Source organism: Carassius gibelio, chromosome B9 (genome assembly GCF_023724105.1).
Source record: "Carassius gibelio isolate Cgi1373 ecotype wild population from Czech Republic chromosome B9, carGib1.2-hapl.c, whole genome shotgun sequence".
NCBI classification, from domain to species: domain Eukaryota; kingdom Metazoa; phylum Chordata; class Actinopteri; order Cypriniformes; family Cyprinidae; genus Carassius; species Carassius gibelio.
The window spans coordinates 6,168,246-6,187,119 of record NC_068404.1 but is presented as its reverse complement, the minus strand read 5'-3'; the positions used below and the strand labels follow the sequence as shown (position 1 = coordinate 6,187,119).

At 38.3% G+C, this 18,874-nt stretch overlaps 1 protein-coding gene across 6 annotated transcripts in view; it reads left to right on the top strand.

Moving 5' to 3' along the window:
* myo1b (myosin IB) overlaps positions 1–18,874 on the top strand; it is a 70,028-nt gene that overhangs the window by 10,971 nt on the left and 40,183 nt on the right. For all 6 annotated transcript variants that reach the window (XM_052565088.1, XM_052565090.1, XM_052565087.1 and 3 more), the window contains exons 2-3: positions 2,021–2,161; positions 6,693–6,808. In XM_052565088.1, the coding sequence (XP_052421048.1) occupies positions 2,036–2,161; positions 6,693–6,808 (242 nt within the window). In that variant the 5' untranslated portion in view covers positions 2,021–2,035. The remainder of the gene's footprint in view (positions 1–2,020; positions 2,162–6,692; positions 6,809–18,874) is intronic.

Sequence of the window (18,874 nt, the reverse complement as noted above, 5' to 3'; positions counted from 1 at the left end):
TATTGTTTATAATAGATTGAAGAATACGAAGAAAGTTGATGTTTAACTTTAAAAAATGAAAGAGGGAGAGGGTAGGTTCTGTTGTACATTTTAAATATGTATATCTGCTAAATAAATGTTTTCAGTGTTTAGGAGTACACAAGTGGATAAAAAGCCACACAATTTAAATTTGTGTTCTTTAATTTCTGACATCAAGGCTGCAAAGTCTTCAAGTTGATGACAAGCCCTGAAAAGATTAGGATTATCAGACTGCACAGCAGCAATCTGAGGCACTTACAGGAGACTTGAGGCAGACACGCAGCCTGACCACCTTATCAGTCCAATCTGCCATTAGCTTTCACCTCTTAATCCTTCATTTACATTCAACTTTTATTTTTTTATATATATATATTTTTTAAGTTATGCCTTGCATGGTGCACACAAATGACACTTTAGCTGTCAACAAAGCACATTGTGTTATACTGTCTGCCCCTTTTTTACGACTTGTATCTTTGCCCATGTTTGTATTTTGACTACAACTGGCAATGCTGGGTGCTTTGTTTCTTTACTCCGAGTGAGCTGGGAGTGAAAACATGGGCTGGTATTGGAGAAGCTTTTTGCTGAGCACTACACTTTGCCAGTGCCTGTTTGTTTGAACAGTGCATAGGGGGTTTATGGGCTCAGAAGAGCCTCTTATGAAGGCCCTGAATGCAATTGGCACCTGGAGAGAAAAACCGCTGCCCGTAGCAGTTGAACTGTTTAGCTGTTAACTATGAAATCACAATTCAGGTTGTGAAATTGGTTTGCTTGAAGTAAATATTTACATATTATTATTATTATTATTATTATTATTATTATTATTATTATTATTATTATTATTATTTATTTTTTTATTTTTTTCTGTCCACTTTTATTTAAAAAAAAAGTAGCTACATTTTGATGCCTCCACTCCATAAACATCTTGGGAGTATCTATGGGTCATCAGCTGGGACAAGGGTCTTTCGTTACATAATTCCCAGTGGGATATCTTGTGTCCGTAGTGTCCTGGACAGAACTGAACATGTCAGTCCAGTCATGTGCTGCTTTGCAAGTACTTTAGAATGTATTTGCATTGTTTTAGGTTACAAGTAGTAAGAAGCTGATGAAAAGGTTTCAGACATCAGCATTAATGCACTGTAGAAGGACCGTGCACAGAATTCTGGGATAGATGGGTCACTGACCAAGAAGGGAGTACAAAAATAGTGGAGAGAGTCTTTAAAAACTCGTTTGAAAAAGCATGTGCCAAATTCTTAGAAATGTCATGCTTTAATGTTTGTTTTGTGTGTGTGTGTTTTAATGTGGTGCAACCAAGAATAAGCTTGTGACATGAGTAAATGAGGCTCGCAATTGATGACATTTTTTGTAATGTTTTTAAATCATTTTTAAGTTTAAGTTATTTTAGGGTTCATTAAACTTTAAAGCGTTAGTTCACCCAAAAATGAAAATTAGCTCATAAATTACTTATGCTCAAGTCCTCTTAGGTGTATGTGACTTTCTTCTTTCAGATGAATCCAGACGACTCTTTGATCTTTCAAGATGTTTTATGGCACTCAATGGGTGTGCAGTGCATTAGTCCAAAAGAAGTGAAATAAAAAGCGCCCATCCTTAATAAAAAAAAAGTGTCTCATACAGCTAATTTACATTTTTGAGTGACCTAACCCTTTAAAAAAAAAAAAAAAAAAAGAAATATTTCTAAGTTCAAATGTTTATTTATATATTACTTTATTTCATGGCATGATTTTATTAATTGTTTTAGTTAATGTCAATAATCCTGCTCCACAGAAATATCAAAATTAATTGAAACTAAGAAATTGAAAGCATGTTAATCATCGAAGAGTTGTATTCAAACCATTATCAGTATGAATTAACAACATTTCTTATTGATTTTGTATGAATGAATAAACAAACACACACACATTAACTCCACAGACCTAGATACATGTCTTAGTCAAGGCCTACAGAACTCTTGATCTGATGTGTAATTGTCTTGATTTCTCCATAGGGGGTGTTGTCCAAAATGGAGGTGAAGACGTCACTTCTCGACAATATGATAGGGGTGGGCGATATGGTCCTCATTGAGCCCCTGTCAGAAGACACCTTCATTGAGAATCTACGGAAGCGATTCGATCACAATGAGATCTATGTAAGTAAAGCTTAAACTAATGCTGAGAACGTCATGTCACTTTTCTTGGTCGCCTTCTCATTTTAGGCTTTCACTGCTCCAGACAGTCACATCAAGAATGTCTTAGTTTAAGTTTAGTCTGAGTGTGTTCCCACTTCACAGATAAATAAGAGTGTAGAGATGAACACAGTGTAAATCACAGCCCTCTCATTGTTTTGTCCCTGTCCCTAGTGTCTTTCTCTTTCATTTGGGCTCAGTTTAGAAAGCTGTTGCATACCAATCACCAGACCAACATACAAAATGGGTTCATCTGAAGTGTAAATAGTTGTTTAATGAATCATAATATGCAAGAGTGAACAGATATCAAGGAGATTTGAGGATTTTCTACTTCAGGGGGAAAAAAATGCACTGAGGCTCTGTTGTGCTATTCAATTATTGCCTGTATGTTGTTCGACCAATAGCAGACAGGAAGAGTGTTCAGGAAACCTGTGTGAAAACTTATATTTGCAAACAGTTTAGAGACATTACCACTTCAGAAATTACATGACACTTAAGACTTAAGCTCATATACAGCGGTACATTAAAGAAATGCAAGAAAATCCAGTCATTTAGAATTACTAGTGATTAGTGAAAGCTTTCACCACTGTGCTTCCTCCATTGCTACACTATTGAAAATATTACTTTTTTGTTAGTGAAATTTAGCTAATAGATGGACAGCACATTTAGTACTTTAAAATGCTAAATTTTCATCAATCAGTTTTTTTTTTTCTGCTGAAATTGGAAGAAAGCTCTACCATGTTCAGATTTACTTACTGTGTGTGTGCATTAGCTGCAATGCTTAATGAGAATTTGCATTGAGTATCAGGAAACCGTAAGGTTAATGACCCCTTCAAATGGCTGATTTACATTTTGTGTGGCACCATAAAAATGGACCCTTACAGATGTTTATTTATATTCTGCAGAGCTGTAATCTTATCAGTTAAAAGACTAAAATCATGTAGTTGGTCACAAACAGGTTCTGTGTTTACTCTGTAATTTAGAGAGTAACTACCCACTGCCCTCAATGTCCAGTAGCTGCAATTTTGTAATGCAACCTCTAGCCTTGTATTTAATGCAAATCCCCAAATTACACAGGAGAGTGCTGACAAGAGCAAAATTATGTAGACCACAGTATATTTATGTTCTTTGCACTTTGTGCAAACTGGTCACTTAATTTTCTTGTTCGTAGTCACCGCAACCTTAAATTAAAAGTCTGTAATTATTTACACACTCGTACGTTTTCTGGCAGGTAGACCCCTCCTTTTGTGTTCAGTTGAACAAAATACGTTTTTTGAATGATATGAAGGTGGGAAAATACTTCTGAATTGTTCAAACGTACATTTTAAAAAGGCTTAATGGAGAATATTCTAGGAACTTCTCCACCCTCAGTATCATCTATTTAAATGCCAAGAAGCTTACATCACAATCTCACACATTTCACCAACTTTACAATGAATATCACAGAGAATGATCTGCCTTATCTAATCAATGCCCTGTCAAAAGCAGTTATAATGGGTTCTATTTTCATATACAGCAGGCGATAAGAGCTGTAGAATTATGAAACAAATGTCCTTGTAATTATATTTAAACTTTGCTCAGTATTATTGGCTGCAAGAAAGAACAGATGTGTGTGTGTGTGTGTGTGAGCACATTTAGTTAGTAAGGAGCAGATGTGATTGTGTAGATCACTCTTTTAGTGATGCGCTTTATTGATCCACAGTTGCGCGTTCTTCCAAAATGTATGTTCACCAGGTCTCATTTAGATGCATTTAAGGGCCAATTGATTTTTTTTACACAGGCCTAGACCTGCTCTAATGCACCCATAGCTGTCATATCTCTCTAGTGCCCCAGATGTCGTCATTGTGAACCGTATTTAAATCCATCTGGGATTGGGACAACCCTAATATTCTTAATTGAATAAAGAAATGCCAATTCTGTTCTGTTTGTGTGAAATGAGAATTGAGCTACTGGTTCAAAAAGCATAGGATAAAAGATATTAATTAATTTGTTGCAAATGTGTCCAAACTCCACACATTTGACTGGTAGCATATGTCTTGGGTGACATCTGTGCTTTTATTGATATAGGCCTATACTTCCATTATTTCTGTAAATTTTACTTCATCTGTTCATTTACATTTGTTCTCTACATCTAAGGGGATTTATTACGCCTCCTGTGAACACTTGACAATAGATTGTGGGCTGTGCTGCCATGGGAGAGGCCTGATCCTCTGGCTGCAAGCTTTATGCAACCCTCGCTGTAATGAGAGGTAGAAGACGGCTGCAAGAAATAATCATTGTTCTGAGGTCCCAGAGACATTGAAAGAGATTTGCTTTTAATGTCATATGTTGAAAATAGGTGGCAGAAAGTATGAAATAAAGATTTGAAAAGCAAGAGAAGCTGGAATAAATTAGTCAGGATGTTTGTTTGTATCATGAATTAGACTACTTTAGACACCGTTGCCCTTTCTGGCCACGTTTGACCACAATATGGTGTCGATGCTTTCTGAGATTCCAAAGATTTTTGTTTGTGTTCTCTTGTTCGGTTGCTTGCGGGCCCCCCGCCTGTCTGAACAATACCCTGGATGATCCCATCTAGATCATGCAGACGGATGCATATTGTAGCTCTACTCCCCTACACTGCTGCCGCCACTGTTTCTACCAGAACGAGGCAGAGAATGTGCTTGATGTCTGTGCCTCACAGCAGGGGAGTATGAAAACAGTGCAGTGTCCTTTAGGGATGTCACGATACCAGTACAAGTGAAATTTCACATGTACCAAAATTTTCATGATGGGAACACACCATTATTTTTATCATGACTGGCTTGATGATGCATATAAAGTCTGCGGTGACGACAACTGGGTACCAAAATAAGTTTGTATGCTCTGTATCACCAATACTGCAGACTAAATGTTCCCAATCCTGGTCCTGGAGGACCCCCAACACAGCTTGTTTTGAAGTTTCTCTTATCTGACACCCACATCTGAGATCTGGAGGCTTTATTAATAAGCTGATGTTGAATCTGGTGTGTGGGTTTAGGAATGCATCTAAAATGTGCAGGTTTGGTTTCATAAGCACCAGGATTGGGAACCAATGCTGTAGACTGAATATACATTGGAGATCAAAATTAGAGAACTACCTACAATTTCTTAAATTGCAAAGTCTTTGGTTAGTCCTGTTTGAATTTGTCCTAAAGTAGAAGAGCAATTCTACAAACGTAAGACAATTGCATGAGAAGACCGGATAATGAGGAAACTCTTAATGGGGAATTGGTTCAACAGGAAGTACCATGGTTTGGGGGGTGTTTTCCACGGCAGAATTTGGGGCACTTATACAGCTAAATGGCAGATACGTGACTGCAGATGATCATCATATCCCTGTTTAGCAACATGCAGTTCCTTCCCTGCAAACATTTCCAATAAGACGATGCCCTTGTCACACTAAAAAAAACATGTAAAGTAGTTCATTGAGGTTTTAAACAGAATTAAATTGAAATAATTAAATCCGTTAGCTCCTCACTATCTGCGCTGAAGCTGAGAACGTTTGCCAGTTTAAATGAAAGTTAACGTGCCTAGCTTTTTCAACTCGTACATTACACGTTACATCCTGATGTCACGTGTCATTACAGGACCATTACGTGACCTTTACGGGTTGTGTGTGAATGCACGCACAGATTCTGGAAAATCACTGGCAGTGTGAATGAACCAAAATCGAACAATCCGGGAACAATTGCTGGGACACATTACCCGTGTATTATCCAGAATCTCAGTGTGAAAGGGTCTTGAGAAAACGAGTGGAGTGGACCAAGATCAAACCAGACTGAGAGATCAGTGATGATCTGTGGGTGCTGATGTGTGAAGTCATTAAAAGCTAGGGCCTCTACACTTCCTACTAATTTTTAGGCAGCTGTAACCCCTCCAAATTTTTTATTGTAATCTGTTCTGTGGAAAACACAGTGATCAAAATTAGAGAACAGTAATCACTGTAGCACGACAAAGTTTTTTTGTTGAAATGCTTTAATTTGTCGAACATGTTAGTAGAACAGCGGTATACCAACAGCTAATATTCCTTCAAAATTTTGCACGATGAGCATTACCGTATTTTTCGGACTATAAGTTGCACCTGAGTATAAGTCGCATCAGTCCAAAAATACATCATGATGAGGAAAAAAACATACAAGTTGCCCTCTCGCGGCTGTAGACGGTAATGTTTTCTCTTGGTTCATTTATATTGGTTCATGTCAAATTAATTTTGATAAATAAGTCGCACCTGACTATAAGTTGCAGGACCAGCCAAACTATGAAAAAAAAAGTGTGACTTATAGTCCGGAAAATACGGTAATAATATTTCAGAAAAAAACTATTTCTAGATTGTTGTATTTTATTTCCTTCATATGACGGTTATGTTGTCTCTTCTTATGTCATTTTTTCACAAATATTTTCTTATGTTTTATTTTTATGTATTTAGTTGTTTGTTTGATCATTGGTTTATTGCGTCTTTCCCTATCCTCAACAGACATACATTGGCAGTGTGGTGATCTCCATGAACCCCTACAAGTCCCTGCCCATCTACACAGCAGAAAAGGTGGAGGAGTATCGCAACAGGAACTTCTATGAGCTCAGTCCACACATGTGAGTTTAAAAAGTCATGGTCACGGACTCGTTTATTCCTAGGCTCCCTGGTCCGCAGAGCACAGACTTCTAAAGAAATTGTTGCACACATGCATGCAAATGGTTGGAAAAGCCTTGCAGCTTTTTTTAATCAATAATAATGTGAAGGTCACCCATTGGTGTCATATATGCAGAGTAGGTGTGCATAAACCTTGTCCAGCCCTTTCGGGGGGAGGGGCGGCTCACTGTCCTGTCCTGCTCCAGCTAATGACCATCTGTCTCCTTAGAGGGCTGCCAGCCGCCTGACCAGACTGCCAAATCAAAACAAAGCAGTCTGCTTTATTTGATCGGCAGACACACACTTAGCATCTGAAAAAAAAAAAAGGAAAAGAAAAAAATTGAGTTGAGAATGGTATGGCTGTTCCAATAACATTTCCCATTCATTCGACACACACTCCCCTGGAAAAGAAGTTTAAATGACCAACTATGTACAGCTGTGTCCCCCCTCCCCCAAAGGATCCTTGTTATACTTTCGCCTGTGGGTTCATAGTTTGTTCTCATGTTTCTAAATTGATCTCTTCTTTGCTTCTGGTCCTATCCTGTTCATTTGATCTGCTTTAAGTGAACGTTTGCTCTGGTATGCAGATCGCCTTCAGTCTTGAACCCTTCCACATTCATATGATTTAGTCTAGGCACTGTTACGCTGATGTCGGGGTCTGTGCTCCTCTGAACTGAAGCCAGGCTCTGAGCTCATTCCAGGGCAGCTGCTTTTCTTGTCATGCCTGGGAAGCAGACCTCTTAGATGGCTCTGGGTGTACTGGCCTCTGGGGCTTGTACATTTCAGCATCCTGGGCCGTAACTGGTCCTGTTAACAGCACAAACTGTTGAATAGTATTTATGATCATCACCTCATCACCTCAGTAAACATAGCAGTCAGCAGCAAAATGGCCCAGAGCATCTGTGCTCAAACTGCTGTCAAGCTTTTGGGTAAGTTTTAGTCAAGTCTGTGCTTGTTTGATCATTTTCAGAAATATTGTAAGAGCCTAGTCCCATATAACCTCATAGGCTTAAAGGTGTATAAAGGTAATACTTTAAGATACTGTAGCTATGTATTAGCATTCTCATAGATCTCCATTACAGCCACTCACCTGTTGCAGGACATCCAGTGCAATTTGAAATCAGCCATCTTTCATCACGAGTGCTCAATTTTGCATTTAGATGCAAAACTGATTATTACCCTTTTGCAACAATGCTAAGAATGAATTGTTTTCTTGGTTGCATCATAAATTTCATGCAAACGTATTTTGGAACACAACCGTGTTCAAAAATGAATGAATTTCCACATCTAGCTAGTGGTCTTTCGCTGGCACTTCTGGTGGACTGAAGGTGTGAATTTGCTCACTGGTTTTTATTTGGTTCACAATATTAGTAGAGTGATGTTGGGAATAGTACATGATGGTAAAGGGGCCATTTGAGATGCAGCTCTAGAAACTTACAGGCAAGTATGTTGGCGAGTTGGAGCTTAATTGAAAAGGACATTGGCCCTCCTAAAGCAGGACTATACACCCTTGCATATTGTAGGTTTACGTAGGCATAAGACTTTTTTTCTCATCTTTAATGAGAGTCTTGGATTAAGGTCTCTTTTAATTAGGTCCTCCTTAAAGATTGTGAGGTTATTTTTTTAAGTGAGGTCTTTGTAAAAGACTCCGTAATTTTATCTTAATCTCCAAGTCAGGCCATCTGCTTAGGCTTTTGTGTGGTAGATCTTTTGTAAGATGAGACTATGACAGGATTTCCTAATCATCTTTTCTTATCCATGGCGCTCCATCCCTTATCGATTTTAACAGATGCTTGTCAATTTTGGGGTTTATAATGACAGTTTTGAGTGTGCCTGCTCTACATTGAGACCATGTGTGATATGATTACATGACTGATATCACGTCAGTCTGGTTGGCATTTGTATGGTGTGTGGCGTTAAGGATCTTTAAGTAAAGCAGTAGTTAAAGTAGCCAAAGTCTGCTTATTCTGCTAAAAAGTAATCTACGTTTTTGATTAAAGATTATCAAGCTATCCCTAAATTATACTGTACACCACTTCGATGGAGCCATGCAATGAGCCCCTTCATTAAAACTACATTATTATTGCTGTTTTTGACTCCTGTTATAGTACAGTGTGTTTTTGGTTTCCATTAAAGACCAGAAGAGTCTAGAGTGTGTAGATGTGCTTGAGGCATTGAGAGCTGATATGCCCACCTGCTTTTGAGAGGCCTCTTAAATTAAACAATTGTTTAAGTTTTCTTAACATTAAGAGTTCGTTGCAACTGGCAGCTGAGCTTTAGAGGTGGTCAAAGCCATGGAGACAATAAAGTGGCTGAGACCACCCTGATCACTAATCACTGCAAATGGTGGTGTTTTTAAAGACACTCACCGGAGGTCACAAACAACTGCTGGTTGCAACTATATCCTAAAAATAGCTATGTGCCCTCACAAGAGGTCTGTTATCAGGACAGTCTGACATCTCAGAGAGAAAAAGGAGCAGACCTCGGAATGGTAATATATTATTTTAATTCACTTCAGATTTTGGTTGGGTTATGATTTTTCTGTGTTGTGAATTTTTAATTTGAGTATTTTGTTGAATACAAAATTTAAGCAACCATTGTGAATATATCATTAATATAATAATCGCTTCAACTAGTTTTGACTAGACTAGGCCTACTTTGTTCAAAATATGATTCATCTGTCGTCATTCAGAAATGTTCTGAGAAGTGTCATCAAATAAATAAATGGTGCATGTCATCAGAAGGCTGAACTTGTATTAGATAGGATGTTTGGAAATGCTCTGGACTGGATCTTCTCTGACCGCTGGAATGTGAGCTTGAACTTTGTTGTTGAGGTTGTTTTAGTTAATGACCCAGGATGAGTGTGAAATGCCTCATTCTGGCAGCCGCACGTGGTTCAAGAGCCCCGGTGTTACCTCTCCCTTCCAAACAGACGGAGTTTCACACTGCTCTGCTGTCTTTGGCTTGGTGGCCATCTGTGTGTGGTAAGAGTGCTTCACTGGAGTCAGACTGTGAATGCGGTTGTCTGTGTGTGCATGCTTTTTTTTTCTTTTTTGAGGGTGAACAGTCTCTTTAATGGACCTTATGACATCTCTGTCTGATGTTAATGCAAGAACATGATCCCATGTGTTCAACACATTGTGCTTTTAGCTTTTCTGAACACAACTTTTCATAGTTCAGGCCTGAAAGTGTTCTCAGAAACCCATACTTTACTGTATGGTTTACAGCAATGCCAAGAAAAACAAGATCCGTCCGTCCGTCCATCCATCCATCCATCGTAAGCAAATTTGGGGTCTATAAGTTTCCAATTCTGTTAAGAAACTGTGAGCCAACAAGAATCATTAGAAGAACATGAGCCTTCTGTAACCAACAAATTATTTTCACAAATCAGTATAATCTGTTTGTATACATGCTTCATTTCAGTAATGATAATTTTTTTTATAGTCAGAATCTTTAATGGAAAAGTTCACCTGATAATTAAAATGTTTTCTCTGCCCAGTGAGATTCCAAACCAGGTTTTTGATATACTGTCACAAAGCTCTTTTTTATACTTAGTTCATAGTATTTTTATTATTATTATTATTATTTATCTAAAGAGTTTTTTAAAGGCAACAGATCTTCTGAGGCGGAAAGAAAAATCATCAGTGAATGTCAACTAAAAAAAAAAAAAAGCTATTGTATGACTTCAGACTTGGAATATACTGGGTATACGACTACTACTATGAATTGTATTAATTTTTTAAATTTTGAAGATTGACAGTTTTGGTCTTTAATGGTTTTCATATGAAAGAGCTGCATCATAAAGGTTCATTCAATTTCTCCTTTTGATAAGAACAAACAGCATTTGGATTTGGAACAACATGAAGGTCAGTAAACATTTTTGTTTATGGATGAACTACTCCTTTAATAAGCAGATGATTAGACACGAAAAATCCCGCAGCAGGCTTGATGATTCATTACCTGAGCATTAATTAAATGGATGACCTTTGCCAAATGCTTTAGACAACCATTGTCTCACCAGACATCTATAAAACACTCTCATTTCACATATGTAGTGACTAGGCGGCCCCTTTCTTTCCTCTGGGGTCTTCTGTGTGCTGTGGGCCTTCTTGCACCTGCTACCCAACACTGTTCATCCCAAAGAAGCTGTAGTGAGAGTTTGCAGCTGTGTTCCAGGCTATTAGCGTTAATTGTGTTTGATTAGAGAGGAACACAATGAGTAGTAGCCATTATGCAGTGATATTTATGTGCTCTGTTCCAAATCTACAGTAGTATTTAGGGTATTGAGTAACTACTTCAACTAATATCTGTGTATTTTTATGCTGTACCAATGCAGTTAGCTTAGCATATGCTAACAGTAGACTCTATTATGAATAATTGTGATGTGCTTTATATGAGGAGCACTGTTTGTGTAGTCGTCTTTTGTAGTGCGTTCCAGACCGCTTACATACGAGTTGAATCTGCACCGGCAGAACACATTTGAAAATGTTTAAATCCATTCTGTTGAAATCCAGTTACAGTTTTCCCTCAAAATCTTCATGGAAAAATGGGGGTAAGGGGGTTCACTTCAATTAGGCTGGATTTCGGACAGAGCCATAATGTCACCCTGCCTTGGACAGTAGCCAGCATTCATCACATTAAATACTGACATTAAACATCATATAAGCCAATTAATGTCCACGCGTGGCTTTGAAGGTCTTTTTAGTAATCTGCATGACAAAGTTGGTGGCAGGTGCTTATCCTCATGACCGTTCTGGAAGATGGGGGTCTTGGAGGGTGTTGCAGATGGGGACTATGGTCAGTGTGTCATTCCCAGATTGAGCTGCTGAGTCTCAGGGGGTGGATTGTGTTACATTGTGTGTAGTGATGTAATGGGACCTCTCAGCACTCTGCTACTGAGCAGCACCAGGGCATTGTTTGCAGAGAGAATGTACCCGGCACACAAATAGCAGCTCATAGGGAATAATTTTTCTTTTCTTTTTTTCTTTTTCTTTGATTTCTTTCCTTTTTTTTTTTGTACTTTACAATAAGATGCCACGCAGTGGACTATTAATGCATCTAGGGTGTTTCCCTATGTTTATGACCCCAATATGCTGCACTGTCAGAAAAACAAACCAAAAAAGTAACAAAGCTGACGCTGGGGTGGTACCATAAGGTACAAAAGATATAATAGGTACATCTTCGTACTTTATATGCCACTAATTGATACATGTTATTACCTTAAAGGTACTTATTAATATTGTATTACTACTTTAAATGTGCCTATTAGTACCTTTTGGAAAGAGTAGCAGTCACAGTTTTGTACATGTACCTTGTTGTGTGAGTTTTTCTTATCGCTTCAGACATTTGTTCTATTCAAACGATGGAACAGTGGATTATGGATTCACTCACAACACAGGACCTGAGTGAAAGCATTGAGTCCTGCTGAAGGTTGCTGAGCAGACACAAAAGGCCAGGAGGTCAGGCAACAACGTGCTCCCAAAAATATCACTTAAACGTTGTGCCTAAAATGTTGTGCCTGAAGTACAGGGTTGGAACAACATGGGGGTGAATAAATGAAGCACTATTCATCTTTGGGTGAACTGTCCAACCTTCAAATGTTTTGAGGTCCATTTTACTTTTCTGTTTTCTTGAAAATGAGTAATTTCTGGGTTGTACCATGTGTGGCACCTTATGGTTAAGGCGGTTTGGCCTTGGTTAAGATTGAAAACTGGCATTCAAGCTGATATTATCCAGGCTCTTTAGCTCCTACACCGGCCAGTCCGGGTGTATATGTTATTTGTGTGTTTTTATGTTGTGTTGATCATCTGTGCACTATAACATTAGCCTTTACTACTGTAGAGTAGGGTGTGTCTCTTTGCGTGGCTATCTTTATAGGCAGAGAAAGAGATGTAAAGAGCAGATAGGCATCACAACACCCCTTTGCAGAATAGTAAATTTCAGTGTTGTGTGGGAGACTTTTCTTTATTTGACTTGGTCTCTCACTGCCACATCTCACACACATTTGGGAAGCAGGAGACCGGTTTCATCCAGGGTATGGGCCAGATGACTGCTGCTCTCATCACACCTATGCCTAAACTCCAGCCTGGCACAAACTTGCTGAAACTGCCGGTTAAAGGGGTCAAATAAAGAGAAATTGGGTAGATCTAATAAGAGTTGCAAGTTTAGAAAGTTCACGTACTGTAGCCTTGTGCTGATTTTGGCTTTGTGTAGCACCTACAACTCTACAGATTCTTTTGAAGTGTCCCAATGTTCGATGAGCAACTGAAGTTTATTTTCAACAAGATATGATTATTTCAGTCTGATTTTAACAGTTTAAGCCACACATTACATTTTAGATTATTTTTTATTTTTCAAATGCAGCTTTGCAAAGATAATTATTGGGGCGCTTAAAACATGTTAATCAAAAATACTACTTTTTTCTTTTTTTTTTTCTTAAGTTAGGCCTAAGGGTCCACTTAATAAGAAAAATATTAATAAAATAAAATATTAAAGCTAAACCTGACCCAATCCCCCTGTGAAAAGACAAAACCTAAAGTTATTTTTCATTTACAAACCTTATGTGGGAAAACAAGATGTATCAGATAACGTTAATTGCTGGTAAAAGGGATGTGGTATCTTGTTTGTAGGCCATATAATAGACATTAGTTGCATTATGTGCATTATAACTCTCAATGTTTAAATTGCATTAGGTTCAACAGCATAAATAAAAAATCATGATATGTGTTTATATTTATTTATTTATTTATTTGTTTATTTGTTTATTTATTTATATATATATATATAAACCTACAGTACCACATTTTGTCTCTTCAGCTGCTGTAGGATGTAGGCAATACGGAAATGTTGAGCTACCTTTGCTGTTTACAGAGCCACTACATTTGTTTGCTTTCCCAGAATCCCTTTGCGATCCAGGGTTTTACTGAAAAAAAACAAAAAAAAAACATTGTCCCTACACTGTGAAATGAAAAATGGCAGTTGTGCAGTACCATTTCAGTTTGTTGTGTCAGTGAGAATGTCAGAAAATGACATTATTAATCACCCAATCAATCAATCACACAAAAAAGTCTTAAGACATTTATAAAGGACATAAAAGTCTGTTTTTGTATTTATTTTAGATAATTTTCTTTACAATCAATTCAGCACTGTTTTGTAAGCTGCAAGTGACTCAAGTTCATGTTGTTCATCCCACACATGCTTGCAGGTAATATTGTATAACAAGTGTCTGCAAACAGCTTTTAACATTCACATGGACTTTTGAGTGTGTCATCCTGGTTATTTGTTATCAGCAGTGGCTTTTAGCACAAAGAGAGATGAACTCTGGACTTTGCGTTGGTAGGCATGCTCTTTGGTAGAGAGTGAAGCTTCTCTTCTCGTGTAATTATGGCCACCCACCCTCATCCTTTGCCAGGGAAACACAAAGCAAACTGCCTCTGTCCCTACAGTATTTACTGCCTACAATTCATAGCTGTGTAAGTCAAAAAAAAAAAGAAAAGAAAAAGGAAGCCATTAGGATATAGTGGGAGAAAATGCTCACTTCCCAACTGGAAAGTCCCTTCTATGGGATTGCATGAGAGTTGCATGAGGGCTTTAATATGTTCACACTGTTTGTTCTGGCTCAGGTTGTGTAATATCTAAATCACCTCTTCTCCATCATCAATAGCTCTGGCTCTGAATGCTCATAACAATGTTTGCACGTCCTATGTTGCACGTCCTATGTTTGTCACTTAGGTCAGTTAATATAGTTAAACATCAGTCCACATTATATTTGCTATTGCCAATTTTAATGTGGAAAACTGTTAACCTAAATATAATTTGGAAATGCATAAAATTGGAAAATTTTAACTGTGTGTAGTTTCCTTCGCAACAAAGATCTACTCTGTCAATATATAAAAAAAAATAATTAATAAAAATCCCTGCAGAATTCAGTGATTGACTAATCAGACTGAAATATTCCAGAATCCAGAAAGCCGGGTAGTTATTACAGTATGTCTGTTCACCACAACATATCCATGAAATCTGAATATGATTGCTTAACTGCTTTCCAGATATTAAAGTAGCATAGATCTGTGTTGATTTATGATCTGTAATGGTCACATGTTGAAAACTGTGTTATGTCATGAACTTGACCTCAGCCAGGGTTTGCTTTTCTCATTGTTTCCATTCCTCCTTTGACTTTCCTTGTGTTCTCAGAGCTTCAGCAGTGACTACACAACTTAAACACTTGACCTTGATTGTTCACTCACGGAATCAAACTAAAAATGAATCTATCCGGCCATGTGTTTAATTGCTGGCTGTTGTAATTAACCTTTCTCTAAAACATTACTGTTCAGTTTTACATTGTAATAATGTAACCGTTTCTTCAAATAAACCTAGGCTTTCTTCATAAGAATGTCAACTTGGAGAACATTTCATTAAATCACACTGTTTACAGAAATGTCTAATTTATTCCTATGAGATGTTCTATAAAGTTTGCAGAAGCAAGCGACCTTTGAGGTAGTCAGCCATACTATACTGTTGAGTTCTGACCATTATATAACCATATTGCACCCCATAATTGTATTTATTTTGGCTCTCAGAATGTGAAGGTGACCCCTCTCCCAGCATGTTCACAATCCCTCTCCCTCATTTCCTGCCACGAGGTTGGATAAACAAGCTTTGGCTCGTGTAGAACGGCCTCCCCATGGCCACAGCTAAATTGTGCCATGATGGCATGGTTTGTCGTCTCGTGGAGACTGCTTGCCTCCCCGACAGCTCTTCATTCATTGAGGGTCACACTTGGGTCAAGTCCCCCTATTGAGACATGTCAAGCGATGTGTTTTTATGTGGCGTGTTCATCTATTCTTTCTTTGTACCACCAGTCTGTGGTTGTGGTTAACTTTGAGTATTGAAAAGCCATAAGCTCTCCCTGAGGAGTGAGAGTGAATGAATTAAAGAGGATGTGCTCTCTGTGGGGCATCAGGATACCAGAACACATGAAGGTTTGTGCTAGACCTCGAAAACCTCTAAAACTGTTTTGAATGGAATACATTTGAGTTCATCCGTTTTCCTGTGTATCAACAAAAGCTTTCTTATAACAGCCTAGACAGCATATTAAGGTATCATAATAGGCTATTCCAAAATATATCTAAAATAAATTGCATTGGCTAAAATCCAAGGCTGAATCATGTACATTTGAGAACGCAATCCCAGGACACATTGTGAGCTCTAAAGAAAATTCACAGAAGTCTGCAGACAGATAAAAAAAATATATAAATTATACTATTGTTTTTTGGGGAAAAAATAATCTAGTAAATCTAGTAAAATATATTATACTAGAAATGCACAAATAACTAAATATGCATTTGATTTCAAAACCTTTTGCTATTAGCATGTTGCTAAGCTAAATTTCACAGAGTTGGTATAAAATAAAAATCCACCCCTTCCGGGTACTTTTCACCTACTGTTTTATGAATACTTGATAAATATTTCAGACATGCTGCTCTTTTTACATCGTTTTTTTTTCTCTTCCTGCCATACAGTAGGAAAGTCCAATCCAATTTTTATTTTCCTCTCAGCTAGTCACAATTCATTCAGGATTTTCCATCTACCCAAAGGATACATGCAAAACTGGTTGCACTTTCCAAAAAGAAGCTATACATGTTCCCTAAAAATGCTTTCCACAAACAGCTTGCTAGGTTTTGGAGTGGGGCCTGAATGGAAGTCTCCATAGGTCTCCTCAAAGGACAGATGTGGGACACGTGAGAGAACATACAGAGCGCAGACGTCAGGAAAGCTGAGTCAGTGCAGACAGAGGGAAGCAGTAAAGTCATCCGGTTTTGGGTGACTAAAAACAGACCGACTCACTCCCTTGTTCTTCCTTTCTGTGGGTGTGAAGGGGCCAATGGAAGGGGGATCCCAACTATAGGTCTCTAGCGCTCTGTTGTTTAAACATTTGTAAGAAACACCATGTGCAAGTACTTTTGTGTTAAAACACCCACTTCCAAAAAAGCTGTCCATTTCATAGTTAATTGTATAGTAAAAGTAAAGTTTTTTTAATTGATAGTGCATGTCCTCTAATCATACTCCTAATATTTTCGAATTCAGATTTGGTTGGAAAAGGTTTGTGCGCAAACATGCTTGTATTGAACATTTAAGAATCACATTGTCTTATTTCACATCTTCCATATGGAAAAGCATGGCATCCGGTGTCTGTTTACTCCTGCAGTCTGTGCAATAGCTTTGTTCAAGAAGCAGCTGAGGTGTTTGTGGCCACCTGGTTGAATGCACTTGCATTTTTCTGCCTTCCTTCTCCGGAGCTTCCGTGGTCCATTGTTTGTTCCAGCGGAGTCCATGATCACTCCACCACAAGCAGGAAAACATTACTTCCACTGTGGCTCATTCAGAAACACATACGGATATCCTATCCTGGTGTAGCGAGCTGTCCAGCCTGCTGAGGCGTGATTCATTATTTGGCTCCGGAGTAGTTTGTCCTGCCTCCAGCTCTGTACATTAACAGCATTGATGTCGGTTATACTTTGGGTGTTCCTGTCCTTGTGATTAGTTTTGTCTTTTAAGCAGGGCTATCTGTGGTAGCAACATTCTATTTTCTGCCATGCGCCTTATGTTGCGGCTTTGGCCCTTACCGCAGCCTCAGAAAGCTGAAATTATGGTTCAGTCTCATGTAGGCCATGTGCTAAAGGACATCCCTCCTCCATTCATCAAGAAGCTCCTGGTCAGATGTGGCTCTTCGGGCCAACAGCCCATGGACTCCTTACTGTAATGTTCCGAGTGGTCCTTTGTCACTACATCTCACCAAGTCTTAAATCAGCCAGAGTGAAGTTTGCATATTGTAGAAATCACTCCCTGTTGTAGAGAAGACTACTCAAACTGACCCCTCTCTCCTAACCTTGTGACGATTGCACAGAGCAGATGTTCTCACTTTACTCTTGATTTCTTCTTTCTCTGCACATGGTGTGGCTCCAGGCGGGGCATGAGGATGAACATCTAATGATTCCCTGGCCTTTTAGTGCAAAGCAAAGCTCAGTTAAAGCTCAAAGTTGGATCGGGACGGATACCACACACGCGTCTCCTCCCTTTTGTTATTGGGAGAGTTCTTTTGTCTTTTTTTTGTTGCTCTGCTTGAAGACGCCTAAGATTCCATTCATATTCAGATTTTAAACGATTAATTTTCACATGGACCCTTCGCCAGTGTAAAAAAAAAAAAAAAGGTTTTGCAATGCATGCTGTGACTCCCTGAAGAATTACAACAATTGTCTAGATTTGTCACTTTGGCAAATTTCCTACAATGGGACCCCTTTCATGGCCCTCTGTCAGGGTTAGGATGACTGTATTATGCCTCTCTTTTGTTCAAGTTGTGTTGATTTTGCCACCTCACAAAGCTCAAACATCTGCTATCTAGGCCCTGCACGTTTCTGTGTTGATGTAATGCCACATACCCACTCTGGCTCTCCTACTCTCCTCTTTTACTCGCAAGTCTCTTGCAGGCCTCCGCCCAGAGCCCAAACCTCCATCAGATGGACTCTATACTGTTCACGATTTAGTTTGGAGTGTTAATAGTAATACTTGTGTAAGTATAAAAAAATGTTCCCAATCGAGTGAGCTGCTTTGACAGCAATTTGCAAAAATACTGTTGACTGAAGTTATTATTATTATTTTTTTTTTTTTTATGAGAGTATAATATTTATTTGGAGTGAAAGAAGCTATTAAGAGTCCTGTACACATTTTTTGCAAATTCTAAGCGATGTGTGGCAGCTTCATGGCAATAGGAGTTTGTCTGATACAGCTGGCTGTTGCAGTTGAGTAAAAACCTTTTTACTTTATATGTTACTGATTTGAAGCACTCTACAAAGGCAGCTTTATGTGCCATACAAATATCCCTATTTATACAAACCTCAGAGGAAACTCACATGAGTTTAGCATAAACATTTTGCATTTGGCTTTCAATGCAGTTTTCAAAGCATAAAAAACTTGTGTATAATAATTGATAGAACTTTTTAACCTGTACTGTTATTTAACTGTTTTTCCAC